Raw genomic sequence first — 24,350 nt, 5'->3', positions numbered from 1 at the left:
TTGTGCAGGCGTGAGGAGTAACGGAATACATGGAACGGCAAAAAATGATGTTGGCAAGCTGTTTGGATTTATGTTATGTTTTGCCAGAGATCAAAGAGATCAAAGCCAGGAGAGAAAGCTTACCACGTGTTGTGAGTCATCATTTTGTTCATATTTAGTTTCTTTTGTCTTTTTTTAGCATATTTAGTATTGGAGTAATCCAAAAGTAATTGAAAGTAATCCAGTTAAAGTAACCCTACCAACCCTGTACAAGAATGACAATAAAGTATATCTGAATCTGAATCTGAATGAACCTTAGATGGGGATCAAAGGAACAAACTTAAGGTGGTTATAATTACTGATTTATTGGTAGTGAGGGATTAAACGGGTTCTGAGGTAATCGAGGCAAAAATGAGTGCAACACACATCCAAAATCAAATAGTTTTCTGCTTAAACAAGTGAAGAAAACGGGCTGTGGGAAGTCGAGCGAGAGGTTATCCAGGCTGTTTACTCCCTTTGGCAGCATTACGATGGTAAATACAACGCAGACGCGCACACAGAACATCCAGGGAGCGATTGTCCCTTTGCATTAAACATGTATTTTTAAGATGAATCCACCACTAAAGGTAAGAAAATTTGGTCGAACGGCCCAGGTGTGCCCTTGGTTTGAAAACGGAGGGACGTCGACTTGAATTTGTACGTGAGCCAGGAAATTAAAACTATAGCTCTAAATATAGGAAACGAGTGTGTGGGGGGCACAACAGCCTTCGAGAAAAACAAGTAATAGAAGTTTACTTGGGTAGTGTGATGCTTGAAAAGACAAAGAAGTTATGGAGAGATGGATAGAGGGACTAAAGCACATGTGCCAAACTCACGGCCCGCGGGCCACATCCGGCCCGGCGTACGATTATATACGGCCCGTGAAATCCTTTTATATACATCTACTATAATGGCCTGGGTCTATGAAACCCTGATAACTTTCAAATTATACTCGGATACTAAAAACCACATGGCCGGGAAAATGATGTAAACTGACATTGCAGGTAAACCCGTGTGTCTTATTTGTGGAGATTTTGTGGCCGTAATTAAGGAATTCGATGTAAAACGGCACTACAAGACAAAACTTCAGAGTAAGCTTAAAATTCTTGAGTCCAGAGAAAAGATACAGAAAGTTGAAGAGTTAAAGAGGAATATGAATGTCAGGAGGACCAGAACAGAGCAGGAGACCCCAGAGCGTTCGTTACAAGTCTTTATTTGGGGAAGCGTACAGGGTTAGCGGGAGACGCGATGACCGTCGGACGTCAGCAGCAAAGCCGTGAAAACAACTTCGGAACACGTAGCCAATCGTAGCGTGGGACGGAAGCAGGTCGAGTTTACCGGGACTGGAGAGAAGATCGTAGCGTGGGACGGAAGCAGGTCGAGTTTACCGGGACTGGAGAGAAGATCGTAGCGTGGGACGGAAGCAGGTCGAGTTTACCGGGACTGGAGAAAAGATCGTAGCGTGGGACGGAAGCAGGTCGGATCGGAGGCAGGCAGAATCAGGTAAACAAGTCAAGAAGGCACAGGTAAATCAGGAGAGTCAAACGGGGTACAAAAGTAATCCTCCGACCAAGAGGTCTCGGCGTAGCGTGCTTAAAAAGGGAACATAAACCAATCAGGAAGCGCATTCCAGCGCGCCAGATGATTACCCCAGGTGGCTCCACTTGGGTAATCATGACAATGAAGATGTTTTTCACTAAAGCAAATTCCCAAAGTGAAAAGCACAAATTTTATTTATATTTTCGTTTTTTCATTTTTATAGTTTTGACAGGAGATATTTTTATGGAGAGCAACGATTTTTAATTCATTTAATGTTTAAGTTTGTTTATTCTGGAATAATATTCCTGACTGTTTTAAATTCTTCTTTTTTTTTTAGTTTTTTTTTTTTAAGGAAAGTGTATTCAATAAATATTTATCCTTTTTGGCCCGCGACCAAAGGCGTGGTTTGAGTGCTGGCCCTCTGTATAATTGAGTTTGACACCCCTGGACTAAAAGATATACCGTAAATTCCGGACTATAGAGCACACCTGATTACAAGCCGCACCCACCACATTTCGGGAGGAAAACCGATTTTGTACACACACAAGCCGCACCTGTATATTAGCCGCATGCGCCCACATTGCAAAAATGCAACACAAACACAAAATTAACCCATACCCAACACAGTCCAAAAATCACAGCCGGCAAAATGAACGGAAAATGATACCGGTACTTAAGGTTTGATGCAGACTTGCAGAGTCCGGGTGCCCGTTGAAAGTAATCCAAAAAAAAAGTGTATATTTCCAAAGGTAAGGGTGGGAAAAATATATATCCACTATTGTCAGCCGCGTCCACAAACATGTCTCACCTTTACTCCACTTCCCGTCAGCCCGCGTTTGCCCCGCCCCTTCTTCCTCATTTGCTCGTGGAAAACATATCAGAATAAGTGTCCAAAATAAATACATTACAAAAATATACAGTTGCAAATACATATTATACACGGTTACACATATTTACAAAGAAAGACGGTACACCAAGAGAGTTTTCAAAGCTTTAATAATAATATTATAACTTTCATCCCAAACCGTGCCTGTGACGGGTAGCAAAACGCTACGAGCAACACGCTCGCAACACAGTAAACGACTCTGTTGAAACAACATACCGTACTTGTAGTAATCACGGTAAACCGTCATCGTCTTCCTCCTTATAACTGACGTCATCAAAGTCGTCTTCCCCAGTACGGGAAAGAGACTTTGTCATATAGACGTCGTCCCACGCTCCCTTATTCAAAAACTCGCTAGCAACACGCTCGCAAAGTTTACGTGAAGTAGCTCTGTTTCCTTCTTTATCGGACTGCTCGATTGCATTTAGCTTGAAAGCTGCGTCATATGCCTTTCTTTTTGCAATTTGCATGGTGAGAATATTTCTACGCTAATTTAATTTGTGCACAAGCTAAGAAGTTGCAGTCTTCCTCGGCGCATATATTCCACCGGTCTAAATCTTACCTTTTGTACTCGGGCAAAAGACAGACAGATAGACAAATGGATGGATAAATTACATTCTATTTCACCCTGGTCATCCTGGAAGGGGGATTACAACTTGTGAGGCCCCTTCTCAAGGTTTCTCTTTTTCTTCACGCTGAGGTTTTGAGTTGTTCCTTGCCCGCATGTTGGTTTAAGATCAGGTGATGTGTGATTGTAATTCGGTGCAGTCCTTTGAGACATTTTTGTGATAAAGGGCTATTTAAATAAATGTGACTTGACTTGACTTGACTTAATGGACCAATGAATAGACAAATGGATGGACGGACATACAGACTGGTAGATGAGTGGACAGATGGACAACAGGTGCAGACGTTAGAGCCTTGTTGTCCGCTCAGTTATAAATGACTGAACTCGATTGAAAAGTGAGGTAATCAAAGGGCTGTCTATGAATGCGCCAATGCGTCCTCCCTCTGGTTGGAAACCAGCCACAGTTGGTCCCCCTATCTTTCGATCCAGAACGTGAACAGAACCTGCAAACAGTAAAGACAACAGTTGTTGTACACGGGTCCAATCACGTAGGCTTTGCATGACGACACCTCGGAAATCGCAACTTTGCGGGAACAAAGGTGAGCTGAGGTCAGCGCCGACGTAATGAGCTTAATCCCCCTGGTGGACGCCGTTCGTTAGCGCCTATATATATTTCATGCGTCTCATCTCCCCTGTGGTGGACCTGTCTGCAAATATGTCTTATTCATTTTCACATTTCTAATATATAGTCAGTGTTGCAGGGACAGCAACTCTTGTCACTTTTTTTCTGCTGAAGGTGCCGCATGTGTCTGTTACACAATAAGCTTGTTCATACATACTCAATAATGGAAAAGTCTGCAGTAGAGCACGCAGTTCAATGACAGAGGAGAAAATAGTGCCGTTAGGGAAAAAAAAATCATAATTTGCTGTCTCGGGGATCGGATCAAATAATAGTAATAGTTCAGTACTCAAAAATAATCCAGGCAGGTTCAGTATTTGTACACAGAATTGGTTAAGTACCGGTACTTGACTTGAAACATTTTCTTCCATATGAAGTCCATCCATCCATTATCTGCACCGCTTATCCTCAGGGTCGCGGGGGTGCTGGAGCCCATCCCAGCCATCTTCGGGCAGTGGGCAAGGGGACACCCTGAACTGGTTGCCAGCCAGTCGCAGGGCACACAGAGACAGACAATTATTCACACTTAGGGACAATTTGGACCGGCCAATTAACCTGACATGCATGTTTTTTGGACTTGAAACATTTTCTTCCATATGAAATCCATTATCTGCATCGCTTATCCTCAGTAGGGTCACGGGGTTGCTGGAGCCCATCCCAGCCATCTTCGGGCAGTGGGCAGGGGACACCCTCAACTGGTTGCCAGCCGGTCGCAGGGCACACAGACAGACAATTATTCACACCTAGGGACAATTTGGACCGGGCAATGAACCTGACATGCATGTTTTTGGAATGTGGGAGGAAACACACGCAGGCACGGGGAGAACCTGCAAACTCCACACGGGGAGGCTGCGGTAGCTGGACTTGAATCTTGAAACTCTGCATTGTGGGGCTGCGCGCTAACCACCCATCCGCAGTACTGCTTCCATATGAAGTAATGCTGTTTATTTTTATGTTCTTACGAATTCCAAAATACGTAAAATATGAATAGAATGTGTTCCTAATAACCACGGATACCCTAAATCAGTGTCTGTGTCCGGGTCGCCGACAACTTTTTCAAGAAAGAAAGAAAAAATATATATTTCGTTTTTATTTATTTATCTTTTATTTTTTTTCAAATCAAACATTTGCTTTATTCCGATTTCGAAATCTTCGATCAGTTTGGAAATTTCGGAATTTCAGTTTGTTTGGCAATTTGCATACTCTGGCAGCCAATCAGAAGCCTGCATCAAATAACTTCGTGCTTCCAGACTCTCTCGAGCCTTAGAAGGTTGTGCATTTCCATTTCATTTTCCAAAGTAGACGCACAGAGAACACCAAAAAAAATCGAAAAGTGGTTAGGAATCAAGCCAAAACCTCAGCCACAGAAGAAATATTCAAAAGAAGCTAACCAAATTTATGACGCTACAAAACGTAAACGTACATTAAGAGCATCATGGAAAGAGGAGTTCACGTGGCTTGTAGCAGACGACGCAACGCAAACATTACATGAATGAGGATGAGTAAATACAGGTACATACTGATGGCAGATGGAAAACAGCAATGTCATATGCGTGCAATGAATGTTATAAGTCGATTTATAATAAACTTAATTTTAAAGTGTTGTTCTGTTACATATTCTGATTATTAATCCTTAATACTTTGCACCAAGGTTTTTTTTTGTGATTAGTCGTCTTATTGCATTTCAAGTTGTGAAAAATGGGGCAAAACAAAACATTCCGCATTCGGATCAACGTGACCTGTCATTGAACTTAGGCCTACTCGGTGAAAATCTTCATTGCACTCAATAAATGTAACTTGGATTCAATCGTATAAAATCTTTTATAGTCAAATGTATAAAATCCTTCATTAGTAATTTTAACCATAATGTATATGCGAGAGATTTGTCTCCAAAACAAACAAATTCCCGATTTACTAATGGTCTAAAAATCATGTGCCTGAAAAAAGACTCACACAGGATTAAAAATCACATATGTAAATCACATATATACTGTAATTGTGCCTCTGCAAAATACACACTGGATTTTTGCTTTAAAAGAAATTGGAGTAATTGGAAAACTGGCTATTAAAGTCCTTAAAAACTGCCTGAATTTAGCCATGAAAAAGTTGTATGAGGCCTGGAAATAATGTATTTTCCTGAGAGTTATTTAGAATTTTTACCTTCGATAGCACAACTTGAGTGTCCTCATCATAAATCAACATTTTTAGGAGGAGGTTAAATCAATATTTGGAAAGGCTGGCGCTATGGGAACAAAACTCATAAACCAAGGCTGCTCCGGCATAACTGTATAAAAACAATAAATGTTGTAGATTGAAGTAGGGTCACAGTACTTGAGCAAATAATCACGAGGTCCTAAAAATGTTCTCTATGTAATATAACGGAGGAATTATAGAACTTTTCATTGGATCCGTAGCTACGCCCATGAAAAGTTAAACAATGTTTGTATGTTTTTTCGTGTACAGTGAAGAAGTTTTTATCAACCTTTTGTAAGCCAAGGCACACTTTGTTCTTTGATAAATCTTGAAGAACATTGTTTAAAAAAAGTTTATTTATCTATATTTTAATGCTTAAAATACCGGTAATCATGATTTAGATGTTAGGACTATTACATTTTTATAGTCATTTTAGGAACGAATGCAGGTTATTCATTTGGGGTCATAATTTGGGATCTTCCAATGTTATATGTGTGTGTGTATATATATATATATATATATATATATATATATATATATATATATATATATATATACTGGACTGTCTCAGAAAATTAGAATATTGTGATAAAGTTCTTTATTTTCTGTAATGCAATTAAAAAAACAAAAATGTCATACATTCTGGATTCATTACACATCAACTGAACTATTTCAAGCCTTTTATTATTTGAATATTGCTGATTTTGGCTTACAGCTGAAAAAAACTCAAAAATCCTATCTCAAAATATTAGAATACTTCCTCAGACCAAGTAAAAAAAAATTTTTATAACAGCAAAACTAAATCAAACATTTGAAAATGTCCATTGATGCACTCAGTACTTGGTTGGGAATCCTTTTGCACGGATTACTGCATCAATCCGGCGTGGCATGGAGGCAATCAGCCTGTGGCATTGCTGAGGTGTTATTGATGCCCAGGATGCTTCAATAGCGGCCTTCAGCTCATTTGCATTTGTAGGTCTGGTGTCTTTCATCTTCTTCTTAACTATACCCCACAAATTCTCGATGGGGTTCAGGTCAGGGGAATTAGCAGGCCAATCAAGGACAGTGATGCCATGGTCAGTGCACCAGTTACTGGTGGTTTTGGCACTGTGGGCAGGTGCCAGATCATGCTGGAAAATGAAATCCTCATCTCCATAGAGCTTTTCAGCAGATGGAAGCATGTAGTGCTCTAAAATCTCTTGGTACACAGTTGCATTTACTCTGGACTTGATGAAACACAGTGGACCAACACCAGCAGCTGACATGGCTCCCCAAACCATTGCTGACTGTGGGAACTTCACACTGGATTTCAAGCAACTTGGATTTTGCTCTTCTCCAGCCTTTCTCCAGACTCTGGCGCCTTGACTTCCAAATGAAATGCAAAACTTGCTTTCGTCTGAAAAGAGGACTTTGGACCACTCTGCAACTGTCCAGTGCTTCTTCTCCATAGCCCAAGTCAGACGCTTCTTCCGTTGTCGAGTTCAGAAGTGGCTTGACCATGGGAATACGGCTATTGTAGCCCATTTCCCGGACACGTCTGTGAACTGTGGCTTTTGATACCTGGACTCCAGCTTCAGCCCACTGTCTTTGAAGCTCCCTCAAATTCTGGAAGCGGCTCTTCTTCACAATTTTGTTAAGGCTGCGGTCATCTCTCTTGGTTGTGCAGCGTTTCCGGCCACATTTTTCCCTTCCAACAGACTTTTTGTGGATATGCTTTGAAACTGCACTCTGTGAACAGCCTGCTCTTTGAGAAATTTCTTTTTGTGTCTTACCCTCCTGATGGAGGGTATCAATGATGGTCCTCTGGACAGCAGTCAGATCAGCAGTCTTCCCCATACTTGTGATTTAGTTTACTGAACCAAGCTGAGTGTTCTTAAGGCTCAGGAAACCCTCGCAAGGTGTTTCGAGTTCATTTGATGATTCAGGTGATTAGTTGAATAGCCTACTTGTATACTTTTTCATGATATTCTAATATTTTGAGATAGGATTTTTGAGTTTTCTTAAGCTGTAAGCCAAATTCAGCAATATTAAAATAATAAAAGGCTTGAAATAGTTCAGTTGATGTGTAATGAATCCAGAATGTATGACATTTTTGTTTTTTTAATTGCATTACAGAAACTAAAGAAGTTTATCACAATATTCTAATTTTCTGAGACAGTCCAGTATATATATATATATATATATATATATATTTTTTTTTTTTTTTTTTTTTTTCCTGTTTTAGAAGACATAGTCGGAGACAAAAAAAGGGTCGAAAGCCGGAACGGGAGAGCAGACGTGGTCTGTTTGACCAAACAGCATAATGTTCGGACTGTTAATTTTTTATAATAATTTGTGGTCACCGTGTTTTAGGAACTAATGCAGGTTATTCATTTTTTTTTTTTTTTTTTTTTTTTTACTGTATTAGAAGACATGGTCAGAGACAAAAATAGGTCGAAAGCCGGAACGGCAGAGCAGAATTGGTCTGTTTGTTTGACCGAAAAAAATAAGCGAAAAGAATGCCCGGCACCAGTTTCATGTTTAGTTTATTCTCATTATTTTTTTCACAAATATTTTTTAAATTAATTAATGTACTTATTTGTTTTAAGGCTTACATTTTTATGTTGCAAGAATAATGTTTGCTTATGTTAGGGGCCGGTCACACAGACATTTGCGGCTGAATCACGGCCAGAAATTTCTGCCTGTGAGTTGGACGCTTTGAGATCGCAATGCAGACGAGATACTGCAGTGCTTAACACGCGGTCGGAAAGTCGCGCGCGGGTGGCAGCGCGAAAAAGTTTTGCGCTAATCAATTCTTCAGAGCGCGGGTACACAGCCTTTCACGAGCGTATCAAGGCTGAACCACGGCCAGAAATTTCTGCACACATGGGTAGGACGGGAAATTTCAGCGGGTAATCGTGGGTGGAGCATGGTAATAGCATGTTCTGCGCCTGTATCGCGGTGTTGTTACGTGAAATTAGCGTGTTACACGTGAGACAGTCAAACGCCTTTCTCCGCGTATATACAGCGCGATTTGCCGAGCACACGTCAGTTGTGCTCGAGACGTCAAGGGGGTGAACATGGATCCCCGTCAGCGCAGTGACCTCGTCTTAATCCATTTTTATTTCTTGACATTTCTTTTCAAGATAATAAAATAAAAATGATGCCATAGCTTGAAATCTTGATCTTCACGGGACTGTGCCTTGAGCGGTTATGATTTCTACAGCCCGGTGTTATCCGAGAAATGCATCCCTGCCGAGATTTGCATCCCCTCGCTACTACAACCACTTTTACCTCGTTTTATCTCACTTTTAGGGAATGTAATGGCGAACATATAACCAAAACCACTTTGTCTTGCATTTGTTGGAAATGTAATACAACTTAAACCATTCCGTCTTTGTTTTTGTTGTGAACGTAATCGAACGGTAAATCCTCCCCCCCTCGCGTGAACGCGCATTCTGCTGCGCTTCCAACGAAAGCGATCGTATTCTATATAAAACGCTTATTAAAACTATAAAGCGAGCTAATTATAACAATTGGGAGATCCTAGTCTATATAACGCGTTTATTTAAACAATAAAGTGCGATGGTATTCTACAAAATGCGTTTGTTAACGCGGATGAAAAAGTCACCAACGCTTACAACAAAAGCGATTGCAGCAGAATGCGCGTTCACGCGAGGGGGTGGGGTGGTGGGTATGTTGCGTAGGAGTCGGATTTGGGCACAACACCGGCTCGGGAGCTTTTATACCCGTGGTCCACAAGAGAAAATGACGCACAAATGACGCGATGAGGAAGCGGAACAGTCGCCGGCGTCTGTTTTGCGGGCATACCACCGATGAACAGCGGGTTGGCCAATTTTGCGCATTTTCCATCGCGGGCAACCACGGGCAAAAAAAAAAACGCAAAATTTTAGCCGTGATTCAGCCGCAAACGGCTGTGTGACCGGGCCCTTAAGTATTACCTACCAGTGAAATTATTATTAGTATTAACTCACGTTTTTTTTTTTTTACTGCCTTTTTTTTGTTTGTTTTATTTTATTTAAATCTTAAAGTTTCATCCAAAAAAAAATATGTATCCCTGTACTACCTCATTTTTTTTACTATCTTCTGATGTTTTACTTTTTTCCCTTCTTTTAATAGAATGAAAAAAATAAAATGAGGAATATTTTTTACTTTGTGTACTACTTCACGACCAGATAATTAGTGTATAAAAAAGAAATATTTACATATGGTACAATATACATATATGTACTTACAGTGTCCATTATTATTTTTGCAGTGTGGTGGGAGTTTGTTAAAAAATGTAATCTTTTTTTAAAAAGCAAAAAAAATCAAAAAAAAAATCTTGACGTTGTTATAAAACAGGGTTTGGGAACCTTTTTGACATAAAGAGCCATAAAAGTACAAATATTTAGATTTTTTTTTAAATGTTTTATTTTATTTTTGAGAGAGAGACGCACCATATAGGACAAAATTCAACCTAACCACCAAACCTGCTCTCCAGACTGAAGCTAATTCCTCAGCACGTTTTGTTTCATTGTGTGACATTTGATGATTCTATAAAATCTATGAAATAATAATGCACCCATATCTATATAAATATAAAACTTAAAAATGTGTTTCCCTCACACAGAGTGAGGCTCATTATGACCGACATGTTTGTCCTAAAAAAGGTTTCAAAACAAGGTGCGAGCAAATGTATTTTGTAAAACTGTCACAAAATACTGCAAACCAGGATACCGATATATTTACCGCCCATTCCCACCGCTCACCCGGTCAAATTACTATGGGTGCTTTTCTGGTGTTTTTGGGTGTTTACAGTTTGCTTTATGGGTTTTCATCAGTAAAGTGAACATAGATTGTTTAGTTAGCTTCCATGTAAAGGATTTGTATGCCAAAACTGAGTCTTTGGCTGTGGCACTTTTACTGTTGTTAAGAAATATTTGACCGAACCACATTTAATTTCAGCGTTGTTTTGGCTTCACACGCACTAAAAGTCAGAAAATAAAAGATTTGCATGGGGTGAATTTTGTCCCAGAGACAGATGTACTCATAAAAAGAGCCATATATGGCTCGCGAGCCGTAGGTGCTCCACTCCTGTTATATAGTGTGTTAAAAACTTGTGTTTTCCCCCCCTATATAGTTGTCCTTGAAGTTGAAGCTGCTCAGACCAAGGTTGAAGTCGATTGGGTTAAGCGTCAAGGTAAGTGATCCTCCATTTTTTTTTCTTTTTTTTTTCTTTTTTACACAAGAGCCCCATTAGCAGGGCAAAGTCAAGGGGGGAAGCCACTTTCGCAACTATAAATCAAACGACCTCCTAAAATAAAATGGAACACAGACGGCAGCTTCCTGGGTTCCCGTTAACCGACAGCTACATCGTTTGGAAAAAAAACATAAAGCGATAAAAGCGAAAGTTTTAATTGGCTATTTACATTTATTTGTCACATAATGTTCGTTGTATATTGATGTATTGTTATTTTTTCAGGAAAAGCTTTCATTCGATTCTTAGTTGCCACTTGAGCCACCAATTAAAGCTAGCTGAGAATGTGCACCACTTAGCAAGAACGAAGGGTAAAACGTAAGACCCTTGGAAAAGGGCAAACTGGGACAGATCTCGTTTAGTTGACTTTCCAGACACTTTTCTGCAGTGTTTTATTTTCAAACCAGTGTGCCCAATCAGTGTGTCCGATTGTATCTTTGCAAAAAAAAACAAAATGCTTTTGTTTAGTCTCTTTCGTGCAAGTGAAAGGCCGAAGAACTGTAATATTTATCCAACCAGTAGGTGGCAACAGCCGGGTCCATAGCTACAAGTGAACTCATAAACTTTAAATAAACATTAGTCCAGGAAAAGGCATTTAATGGATGTTTATGACTTCGGTTTTATAGTGCAGTCCAATCCAAATGGCTTTTGAGGCCCCTCTGCCAAATTGTTATCAAGATTTAAGCAGAAAACTTTAAGTTAGTGTTTATAAACTACTTTTCTTGTGTGCCGCAAGAACTTGTATTTTCTGGACTTCAAGGCGCACCTTTAAAGATATTCCTTTGAGAAACACTTAAAATATATAAGGCGCACCAGCCTATAAGGTGCATGATATTAAAACTACAGGAAAAGAATTGCATTTTTGTTTTAAACATCAAATAATTAAAAAATATATATTTTGTGTAAAACTTACATATTAGGAATTCTGGTTTCAGGCTTAAAATTTATGAATTCCTTCATTATGGCTTATTTACCGTGTTCTGTCTAAAACAGGGGTAAGGAAAGTTTTTGACCCAAAAGGCCATAATAACACAATGTATTAAAAAAAATTCAGAGAACCTTACCATTAATTTAAGACAAAATTCAGCACAAATTTCGGCACAACACAAACAAGCATCTATCCATCCATCCATTATCTTCCGCTTATATGGGGTCGGGTCGTGGTGGCATCAGCCTGAGCAGGGAAGCCCAGACCTCTCTATCCCCAGCCACTTTATCCAGCTCACCCGGAAGGATCCCGAGGCGTTCTCAGGCCAGCCTAGAGACGTAGTCTCTCCAGCGTGTCCTGGGTCGTACCCAGGTCCTCCTGCCGGGTTCAGGCGGCATCCTTATCAGATGCCCGAGCCACCTCAACCGACTCTTCTTAATGCGGACCCTGTACCGATCCTTCATGGTGAAGAGGGAGCTGAGCCGAAAGGCAAAGCTCTCGATTTACCAGTCGATCTACGTTCCTACCCTCACCTATGGTCATGAACTGTGGGTTATGACCGAAATGACACGATACAAGTGTCTGAAATGAGTTTCCTCCGCAGGGTGGCTGGGTTCTCCCTGAGAGATAAGGTGAAAAGCTCAGTCATCCGGTATTAACTCTTTGTAGAGCCACTGCTCCTCCGCATTGAGAGGAGTCAACAAACATACAAGTATGTGTATTAAAAATGGTGGCACAACTGAGTTTGGTTGGGATTTACTCAAGTATTAATTACAATGTAAAACACATGGATAAAAACTTGTCGGAGTCCGTTTTTCAGCTTTCCTCGCTTGCGACCCTTCCATTCATAAATCATTAATTCTCTCGTGGCGGTTGCTTGGTTTCCATGTTCCTCCGCGTAGCGTAGAAATCACCACATCATTGCAAGTGAAAAAACAGAGAGCATTCAGGAGGGGGAGTGAGGTTTTGGATTTCATCAATATTTGGGGGTACAACTCTGTTCCGCCTCCGGTAGTACAATAACTTTCAAATTGCTAGAAACGCGACAACGTTAGCATCCACGGGTACTTGCGCTAACAATGCATTGTGTGTCAAACTTCCTCTTCCACGCTTAAAAGTCGCAGGAGACGCATAGAAGATGCGTTTAATTTGAAAGGTGAGCGATCTCATGAAAACACCCCAAATTGTTGTAAGTCTTGACTCAGCCAAAGCTCGAACTTGTGACTTCACAGTCTCAGAGAAGAGCGCCCAACCCTAGTCCCTAACAGGGTTGGGTAGGGTTACTTTAACTTGATTACTTTCAATTACTTTTGGATTACCCTAATACCAAATATGCTAATAAAAGACACAATAAACTAAATATGAATAAAATTATGACTCACAGCACGTGGTAAGCTTTCTCTCCTGGCTTTGATCTCTTTGATCTCCGGCAAAACTAACATAAAATGCGACAGAAACAAAATGAAAATAAATCTAAACAGCTTGCCAACATCATTTTTGCTGTTCAATGTATTCCGTTACTCCCCAAGCCTGCACAAAATGTAGTAATTTTATTCATATTTAGTTTCTTTTGTCTTATATAAGCATATTTGGTATTGGAGTAATCCAAAAGTAATTGAAAGTAATCAAGTTAAAGTAACCCTACCCAACCCTGGTCGCGGGGGTGCTGGAGCCCATCCCAGCTATCTTGGGGCAGTGGGCAGGGGACACCCTGAACTGGTTGCCAGCCAATCGCAGGGCACACAGGGACAGACAACTCGCTCACTCATTCACACCTAGGGACAATTTGGAATGTGGGAGGAAACCGGAGTGCACGGAGGAAACCCATGCAAGCACGGGGAGAACATAAAAACTCCACGCAGGAGGTTCGATCCAACATCATTTTTGCCGTTCCATGTATTCCGTTACTCCCTAAGCCTGCACAAAATTTAGTAATTTTATTCATATTTAGTTTCCTTTGTCTTTTATTAGCATATTTGGTATTAGAATCCAAAAGTAATTGAAAGTAATCAAGTTAAAGTAACCCTACTCAACCCTGGTGCCAAAGCTGGTCTATGTCACAACTTGAAGAAAATCTGAGACTTTAATGTGTTTCTTATGGTCCTGAAAATACAGAACATTATTAAGTGAGCTTCAATGTAAGGATTCTTTAGCGATATACAGCCAAAATAGGGTCTGTGACACCCTGACTGTAAACTGTGCCCTTTATATACTTGACCGAAAACTATGTACCGTTAGAATAGCTTCGGCTATGCATGCACCAAACCCCAAAGTGAGATTTGAAACGCTACATTGGAATATGCACAAGGAGCATTTCATCACAGAGCCATAAGTCTTCATGAAATGAGCCATTAATGGCTTGCGAGCCATAGGTTCCGGACCCCTGGTCTAAAAGGTGCACTTTTGAATTTCTGGCAAGTTTTGGGATTTTCAGTGCACTTTATAGTAAATATATCAATATATAGAAAATACAGTACCCTTATTTATTTTTGTAAAAAAAAGCATGCTGCTGTATCGGTATCTTTGCTTTCTTCCAGTGATAAGCAGTGTAACTGGATCATTCACCCATATCAGTAGGTGGCAGCAGATTCCTATTTTTTCCTTTTTTTATAATGAACTGCATGAGGTAGTACAATATCTTTGATACCTTATTTTGTTTAGTGAAGCCGTTCAGGATTGCAGTGCAAACATTAAAATTAAATGAAGTCAAAATAGTGCTAATCATTTTTGCGCATTTCAATGATAATCTTATTTTACCTAAAAAATAAGCAGCAAAAATTTAGAATGTAGTGGAAAAAATACATATCTTTCACTGGCAGATTTTTTGTCATGATTACTGAAGTGACTCAACTGTGCCCGCTCATTTGGCGCCAACCTTCGCGGGTTCTGATTGGCTCCCTGTCACTATATGGAACCTGTCCTGTCAATGCCCTGTTGTCAGTCCATCTGCAAACCTCTGTTTTTACAAGGCAAGCCTTTTTCGACCCTGACACTCGCCTGTCCCGTTTTTGCTCCCGTTTGTCTCCGGCTACGACCCGTTTTGATCCGACCACGTTTTTTGCTCCCCTGTCCCGGCTATCGACTTGTTTTTCCATTCATGACACCGCCATCGCCCACGACGGAAGATCCACTTCCGTATTCGGATCACAATCCGATTGCGAGAGCGACCTGCTTCCCGCGTCCAGCGAGTATCGGATCGCATGCTTTCTTTCAATAAAAGTGTGAGAAAACGTTACGCGATTGGGTCTACCCTGTGTGCTGGCCGTGATCGTTTTGCTCATTTAAAATATTAATTTTGTCGTATTTCTAGAAAAAAATGATTAAAATGGAGTAAAAACTTGAAAAAAAAAACACTAAAAAACATCCTAAAATCTAAAATGACAGCAAAATTATGAACCAAACTTAATAAGCTGTATTATTGTCTCAGACAGTGACCATAAATGATAAAAAACGTTATACTGTCAATTTGAAAAACAATATATGCTTTGAAAAAAAATGAAACCATGAAAGTGGTGCAGGGAATTCATTTTTAAACATTCCAGACGGAGAGTGTGCCTCGAGATTTAAAAAACAAAAAAAGTCATTCTCCAAAAAAGATTGCTGTAACTACTTTTTCAATTATTTTTGCATGAATTGTGATTCTGTTGCTATTGTTATTATTGTCGTCTGGGGGTGACACAATCCATCTCGAGACTGCGGTTGAAAAATAGCCGTCTGTCTGGCTAATTTGGGCATTTACCTAAATGTTTATTAATGCGCACTGTCCCAGTTATAAATAAATTTGAATAAATATGCTATGATGTAACTGGCAATCCATCAAACTGACAGGTGGACGGGGAAAAAAATGCCTTTTGCTAAGGATGGCGAGATGAAAAAATAAAAATAAAAAACGCACACGACGACCTCTGCAAGTTTTATTATTTTGTGGGGATGCACGATAATTATTTTGACGATAGTTATCGAACCTATAAAGGCTGAATATTACGTCACCGATATCAACCTGATAGAAAATTAAAAAAGACTATATAATTGGTCACTTGAAGGCAGGCTATGATATTCATCATGGAAACATTTAAATGTATTTTGATTTTCTATAGAAGTAGTAGCAAAATTTGGTTTTGTCTCCTCCCTCCATCCTTATAATGTGTGAGGCTTCGGAGAGCTTGTATAAGGCAAGATTTTAAGCATCTATGTATCTCAAAAGAATATTCTTTGATTTTCTATGCAAATACTGTAATAGCACGACTTGGTCGTGTATTTTCGCTACCTCTTCATGATGTGAGCAAGGCACTGTAGAGCTTGGCTTTTTAGAAAGATTGAAAGCATTTTTGTTGGTCATCATAATATATTGGGATGTTTTATTGAAGTTTTCAAACAACTTGGTTGTGTCTCCTCTCTACCTCTTTGTAATCTGTGTGAGGCACTGGAGACCTTGGCTCTTTAGCAAGATTCAAATTATGTATTTCTCGTGATTTTCTATTGAAGTACTGAACTGGAACGGTAGTGGAACTGAGCAAGCGTGTGGATAAGAGAGTACTCGGTTGGTTTGGACACATGGAAAGGATGGAAGAAGAGATAATGTTGAAGAGGATCTACAGAGCAAAATTAAATGTAAGGAGACCAAGAGGAAGGCCGCGATTGATGTGGATGGATAGTGTTATGAGTGCACTGCAGGAAAGAGGTCTAAATATAGTGGAAGCTTGAGCTCTTGTTGGTGATAGGAATGAGTGGAAAGGTGTTGTAAAAGGATAGTGGGATGTTTAGACGTGTTCTAAGGGATGGGCGGGGCACCTGTATGATGCAGCAGGGGTAAACCAGTGAAAGCTGTAGTGCCCTGCTGTTGAACAGAAGAGTGCCACTTTCTTATGTCCCGTTTCATCTGGAGGGACAAAAGCATGACTGACTTGGGTGCCGAGGTGCTTAACTTGTTTGGGTGTTTGGGCATTTGGGTTGGCCCTGGTCCCAAAATTTGTGTGTGTGTTTTTTTGCTACTTTTTCCCTTCTTTATTTTCTTTGATTTTGTGTATTTATGTGTTTGTCTTGCGGTCGGTCACCCATCTCGAGGGATATGACATGGGTAGATAGATAGATAGATAGATAGATAGATAGATAGATAGATAGATAGATAGATTCTATTGAATTTGTCAAAGAACTTGGTCATGTCTCCTCTCTACCTCTTCATAATCTACATGAGGCGCTGAAAACCTTGGCTTTTAGAGCAAGGTTCTTAGCATGCATTGTCCTTCTTACAATATATTGGCATTTTCTATTGAAGTTATCAAACAACTTGGTCGTGTCTCCTCTGTACCTCTTCGTAATCTGCATGAGGCACATGATACCTTGGCTTTTTAGCAAGATTCTAAACATGTATTTCTGTTATTATAATGTATTAGGATTTTAGATAAAAGCAGTAGCACAATTTAGTTGCCTCCTCTCTACCTCTTTATAATCTGAGCGAGGCACTGGATAGCTTGGCAATAATCAGTAGCAGGGCCGAGACGTTGTGATTGGACAGGCTACTGAACTTTAGCAGGTATATTAAGTTTTGTTTTCGAATTTGTTTTTTTCTTTTTTCATCCCACTCAGCCGTTTGTCCCTGAACGCGGATTTAATTATAATTATTGTGCTATTTACTATATCTTGTCATTATAGTAATTCGATTGTTTGAAAAGGCAATCTCTTGTCTCTCCAACCCTACTTTTTGTAGACTTGTTTACACAAGCTTAATAATGTTATTGCAATTGTTAACAAAAATACAATCACGCTCAAAATAATTACATTTTGTTCTCAATTGGTAGAGATTTACAAGATATAAACTCTCTGTTGGCAGAATTACTCAGATGAAAACACTCATTTAAGTTTTAACCTCCCTCGAGAATGAAGCGGGCACGGCCAAGCAGCCATCTTCCCAGAATCCCCGGCCGTACTCCCCCCAATCGGTCAGTAGGCGAGGTTTATTTTCTTGACACATGAACAGGAAATGAAGTCACCCATAAGCGCGACTTGACAAGAAAATGAAATAAAATTGAGAAACGTATTTACAAAGAAAATGGAATTAGACTGATCTTTGAAACGTGACCATGTGTATGTGTGTGATGATGGTTTTTATATTCCTAAATATAAAAACAGGTTAATTTCATAGCATGGAAGTCTGAGAAATACACATCCAAAAACAGTCAACTTTACATCAATATAGCAAAAAAGTTATCAGTATCTGTCTCCAGAAACAAGGGTTAGGGTTAGGGTTTTATCAGTATCGGTAGGGAAAAATGGTTGTCGTGCGGCCCTATTTTAAGGGCCCGGGGTTTTCAGTTTGTGAGTTCGAGGCACTTGCTCAGCTAGCTGTCTGACAGACGCGCTCGATGTTGACGACGTGTAAACGAAGAAATAGGACCAGGAATGAAGCCAAAATCAAAGTCCCGCTGACATTTTCAAAGCGAGTATGAGATGAATACTCGCTCCGACAATGAATTCGTCTGACTAATTCCACTAAGTGCACACGAAGCACTTAACTTCGCACGTCGGACAATTTCCAAAGTGACGTTTATCATCAATCAAAGGAGGGGAGGATATTTCAAAAAGACACATCTGGCTGGTGCAAAAAAAATGAATGATCGAAGAAAAATGGCATAACTCCAAATGGGTTACAAATGAGCACTTTGAATTTGGAGAATCTGGAAAATCAGATGCCGCACTGCAGCTGAGAGGGAAATCACATCCTCGCCAAGGATCGCCGTGCCCCGGGAAAAAAGAACATTTTCAAGTGGTTTTGTTGCCATCCTTCAAATCCAAAAAGTTAATGGCGCTCTTTTCCCCCCAATCACTTTAAGAGTGAAAAGTCGAGCAGCAGCAAATTGGTCCCCGGTAGCTCGTCTGTCGAGCGCTTCTCCTTAATGACAGCAGATATGGAAACAAAGTTTCCCCACTTGGATGTCCAAAAATCTAGATTCTGTGCACTATAGTTACAATGCGGAAGCATTTGGGGACATAATGCAAAAATACAAAAAGCCTCTGCAGTGTGTATCATATAGAAAATATATATATAAAATATATATAGAGAAAATTCCTAGGAATAAGTACCGTATTTTCCGCACTATAAGGCGCACCGGGTTATCGGGCGCACCCACAAAAAATAGTTTTTGGTCCTATATCTTCCATAGATAAGGCGCACTGGATTATAAGGCGCTACAAAGGGAATGTCGACAAAACAGTCAGATGATTCAGTCCAACTTATTACCCCCTTAACATTCCCAAAGCTTGCAAAGAAGCAAATACGTGTCGTAGACACGTGCGGATGCGGTGTCCGTACGATGTCACTCAAATGCATCGTTTCAAATATCATTCGGAAGGTTAAAGTCTTGGGATTCAAGAAATGCCAACCATTCCTTAGTTTCTATTTTCTTTTTCGCTCGCAACTTTACTGTGCATATGACAATAAACACTTGGAATTGAGTTTAATTCACTCAACTCATCACAGCAACATCAAGATCGTTCTAAAACAAGATACCGGGAAAATATAAAGCCGCATAGGTCACCTAAGTTCTCACGTTCAATAATGATACGCAACCATGGTCTTCTTACAACCGTGAGTGAAGTAAATCCAGGAGAGTAAAATATTTACAAATACAGACTAATGAAACATGTTTCTTCATGGCGTACTTTAGCGAGCTTGCTATTCATAGTCATCTTTTTCGGCCAATTGCAGGGTTTGTTTTGGCCCTCTAGCCTATCCGAGGCTCCGAATAACTTCAGCCAATAGCGATCGATTTAACTGATGATTGACACATCTTTTTCGGCTAATTGCAGGGTTTGTTTTGGCCCTCTAGCCTATCCGAGGCTCCGAATAACTTCAGCCAATAGCGATCGATTTAACTGATGATTGACACATCTTTTCCTGCCAATTGCAGGGTTTGTTTTGGCCCTCTAGCCTATCTGAGGCTCCGAATAACTTCAGCCAATAGCGATCGATTCAAATGATTGACACATTGGTTAGCCAATGAAACGCCGGTATATAAATGCCAGCATACATCGCGGACTACTCCACGTTCGGGGGAAAATCGAGTCGGCGGCTGTTGCGTAAGTTGCGAGACCTTGCGACTTAATATTGAGCCATATATAAGGCGCACTGTATTATAAGGCGCATGGTCAGCTTTTGAAAAAAAATTAAGACTTTTAGGTGCGCCTTATAGTGCGGAAAATACAGTAATCAACTTTTATTTGCCACCACTTTCGTGTCGATGAATTATGTCCGATGAATTATTTGATGCCAAATCAGGGTAGGGGACACAGACAGTCAGTGCAGAAGTCCGATAACAATCAGGTTGGAGATGGGATACTTAGAGACCAGGCATGAGGACAAGGGATGCCTTAAGTTGAATTATTTATTGCCAAATCAGCAGTAGGGAACCCTGTTTTCCACTTATCCTTCCTTTGACATCGCTACAGCTCATCAGCAGACTCTGCAGGAGTTTGATAATCCATTTTCATCTACTCAGCTGTGTTAGAGAAGGGAGACTGAGAAAGCAAGCCTGAGGACAAGGTTTGCCTTTTTTTACTAATCATTTATTGCCAAATCAGGGGTAGGGAACCCTGTTTTCCATGCCTCCCTCTTTCAACATTGATGCAGCTCACCATCAGGCCCTGGAGAAGTCCTGTGACAATCTGGTTTTATAAAATCAACTGTGTTGGAGAAGAGCGACTGGGAAACCTGGAGAGAGGATCAAGGCTACCTTAAGATTAAATTTTTGTTGCCAAATTGGGGCTAGGGGACCCTGTTTTCCATGTCTGCCTTATGTTTAGCACTGGTGGAGTTGATCAGAAGCCTCTGCAGAAGTCCCAAAACAATCTATTTTCGTCAAATCTACTGTGTTGGTGGAGGGATACTCAGAGACCAGACATGAGGACCAGGTTTGCCTCACATTTTGATTATGTTTTGCTAAATAAGAAGAGAGCTGCAGTTAGTTAGCAGGCCCTGTAGGAGTCCTGTAACCATCTGGTTTCATCAAATCAGCGGTATAAGAGGAGGGAGACCAGAAAACCAAGCAAGAGGACCAAGGTTGCTTTAAGATTATTCATTTATTACCAAATCAACCGGAGGGAACCCTGTATTAGATATGCCCCTCCTTCGACACATTTGCAACTCACCAGCGGGCTCTGCAAAAGTCCTGTAACCATCTGGTTTCATCAAATCAGTTGTGTAAGAGGAGGGAGACCAGAAAACCAGGCAAGAGGACCAGGGTTGCTTTAAGATTCATTTATTGCCAAATGAACTGGGAGAGAACCCTGTATTACATATGTTCCTCCTTCAACACAGCTGCAGCACACAAGCTCTGAGGAATTAGAATACCAAGACATTTTCTTTGAATCAGTTGTGTTGGAGGAGGGAGACTCAGAAACCATACCCGAAGACCAGGGTGGCGTTAAGATTAATTATTTATGCCCTAATCAGGGGTAAGGAACCCTTTTTCCATGTTTTTCTCTTTTGACACTGCTACAGCTCATCAGACGGTTCTTCAGAAGGCTAATAATCCATCTTTATTGAACCAGCTCTGTCAAAGTGAGACTCTGAGGCCAGTCAGGAGGATCAGTGTTGCTCTTTGATTAATTCATTGCGCTAGGCTCAGTTTTTTTTAGGTCATCCCTGCCCTCATCAAGGTTTCAGATCAGGGGGTGTTGTAAAGGTGGTCCGTCTGTCCCTTTGAAACTTTTTGTGACGAATAGATAAGTGACTTGACTTGGCCAAATTGTAGGCAGGGAATCCTTTTTTCAATGTCTCCCTCTTTTGGCACAGTTTCAGCTCATCAGCGGGTTCTGCAGAAACAATCTGGTTTGCAGGGGGAGACCCAGAAACTAGCCAGGAGTTCGAGGATGACCTATCTGTGTTACTGATTTCTTTTTATTCTCCACCAGATGGTGCTAAAGCCATGAGAGATGTGCTCTGCATTCAACACCAGTGCGGACCTTTGCCTTTTGGACCATAAAATGCAACCAATCCCAGATCCTAGGCCACACAAATCGGCGGCTCAACGTTTTTTGGGCTTACCCAGCAAGAAGCCCAGCAGCACAAGTGTTAAAGGGTGAAAAAGTCCCCATGTAGCGTGGGGGGGCCATGTTGTCGAAAATCGTAGTGGGCCTGCTCCTGAGCCTCCTGATCCTTTTGACCATCAGCGGCAATGTTCTCGTCTGCCTGGCGGTGTGCGCCTCGCGCCGTCTTCGCTGCCTCACCAATTGCTTCATCGTGTCGCTGGCCGTCACCGACCTCCTGCTAGGCCTGGCCGTCCTCCCTTTCTCGGCACACCTGCAGCTTACCCACGACTGGCCCCTGGGACCTGTCTTCTGCAACTTCTACATTTCTATGGACGTCATGCTGTGCACCGCCTCCATTCTCACCCTGCTGGCCATCAGCATGGACCGTTACCTGGCTGTCACCATGCCCCTCAGGTACACTATGACCTAACAGAAATGTGATCTATGAAACTGAACAATAGTTTGTAAATATACAGCAAAGCCATGTATATTTCATGTTCCACAGGAAATTTTCCAATTTTCTCCTTGCAAAAAAGCATGCCATTCAGTATTTTTTTTTTGCTTGGATTATCATGCCTTTAGAAGACATTTCTTTTAATCCCCTCCTTATTCTTAACAGTCCCTTTTGCATATATGCCAACCTCTTGACACTAAAAAGCAGTACCATAAATTCCAGACAATAGACACACCTGATTATAAGCCGCACCCACCACATTTTAAGAGGAAAACCAATTTTGTACTTACACAAGCCGCACCTGTATATAAGCCGCATGCGCCCACATTTAAAAAAATCAAACACAAACACAAAATTAACCCAAACCCGACTTTAAGTCCCGCGATTGAAACTGAATGTCCATCATTAAAGTTCACAGTCCAAAAATCACAGCCGAAATGAACGGAAAATGATAATGATACTTAAGGTTTGATGCAGACCTGCAGAGTCCGGGTCCCGTTGAAAGTAATCCAAAGACAAAAGTGTATATTTCCAAAGGTAAGGGTGGGAAAAATATACATCCACTATTGTCCGCCGCGTCCACAAACAGGTCTCACCTTTACCCCACTTCCCGTCACCCCGCGTTTGTTCCGCCCCTTCTTTTTTATTCGCCCGTGCAAAACATATCAGAATAAGTATCATTGCATTTTGCATGATGAGGGTATGTTTACGCTAATTTAATTTATGCACAAGCCAAGAAGTTGCAGTCTTCCTCGGCGCATATATTCCACTGGTCTAAATCTTACCTTTTGCACTCGAGCACCGCTGGGGGCCGTTAGAAATATTACATAAATTGGCCGCATCACTGAATAAGCCGCAGGGTTGAACGTTTGGGAAAAAAGTAGCGGCTTATTGTCCGGAATTTACAGTATATTCAATTGCAAACTTCATTTCTATGCTCAAAACAAAAACTGTCGAGAATTCAAAAAACTAAAACAAAGAATATGTGATTGTTTAAAACCGGAAATGTCAAACGTTTACCAAAATGGAAATCTAATCCTTGTTGGAGCAATTTATTGAAGAACAAACACTTAGTCTGGTTTCAAAAAATGCAAATACTAATTTTCATTCCCCCCGATAAAGTTTGTAAATAAAATTTGAGAAAGCGGTAGAATTTTTTTAAAGCGGTAGGCATTTTTAAGAGGAGAAAAGCGGTAGTCTGACACGTAGCGGTCATGTTGGTGAGTATGAGATCATCGATTTGCTAAGGTAATGCGGTTTAGTGATGATAGCGATTGCTCTGTCTTCTTATTTCTTGATCATCGCAAATAAGAGTGTTACCAGAGGGGGCAGCGGTGGGCAGTGCCTACCCAAAAAGAGCTGGATGGAAAATTTAAAAAAAGAAGAAAAAAATAAAGGAAAACGGAGAACAAAATAGGAAAAGACCATAGAAAAGGAAGCAAAAAGAAGATAAAAAGTAAAGAAAAGGGGAAAAAAATGTTTAAAGAGTATATTATTAACAATAATGTAACATTCAGCACAAAATAAATTATTGTGTTTTTATTCCACAAAATTATAATAGAAATTATAAAAATGTCTGTCAATGGCCCTTTTCATGGTTTTGCTTCTCCTTTTAGCATCTCTGAAAGCCTTGGACCAATAGCAAATACATTCCATACAAAAAAATACAGTATTGTCTCGCCGATTTGCAGTATCTCTATAAATCTCACGAGATTCTGAACTGAAATAATAAAAAGGCATTGTGGGAGGTATTTCAGCCAATAGTGTATCTGTATTTTCGTGATGCTTTGATGCAAACCAATAACAGACCAACTTCTTATATT

General features: G+C 40.5%; 1 protein-coding gene across 6 annotated transcripts in view; it reads left to right on the top strand.

The window, feature by feature from the left end:
- hrh2a (histamine receptor H2a) overlaps positions 1-24,350 on the top strand; it is a 57,101-nt gene that overhangs the window by 22,109 nt on the left and 10,642 nt on the right. For all 6 annotated transcript variants that reach the window (XM_088343671.1, XM_088343672.1, XM_088343668.1 and 3 more), the window contains 2 exons: positions 11,003-11,062; positions 21,957-22,487. In XM_088343671.1, coding sequence (XP_088199797.1) covers positions 22,156-22,487 — 332 coding nt within the window. In that variant the 5' untranslated portion in view covers positions 11,003-11,062; positions 21,957-22,155. The remainder of the gene's footprint in view (positions 1-11,002; positions 11,063-21,956; positions 22,488-24,350) is intronic.

The sequence above is a fragment of the Urocampus carinirostris genome, chromosome 9, assembly GCF_059441175.1.
Source record: "Urocampus carinirostris isolate Australia breed hairy pipefish chromosome 9, RoL_Ucar_1.0, whole genome shotgun sequence".
In the NCBI taxonomy this organism is placed as follows: domain Eukaryota; kingdom Metazoa; phylum Chordata; class Actinopteri; order Syngnathiformes; family Syngnathidae; genus Urocampus; species Urocampus carinirostris.
Note: the sequence above shows the minus strand (reverse complement) of the source record. Positions and strands in the feature narration are given on the sequence as shown.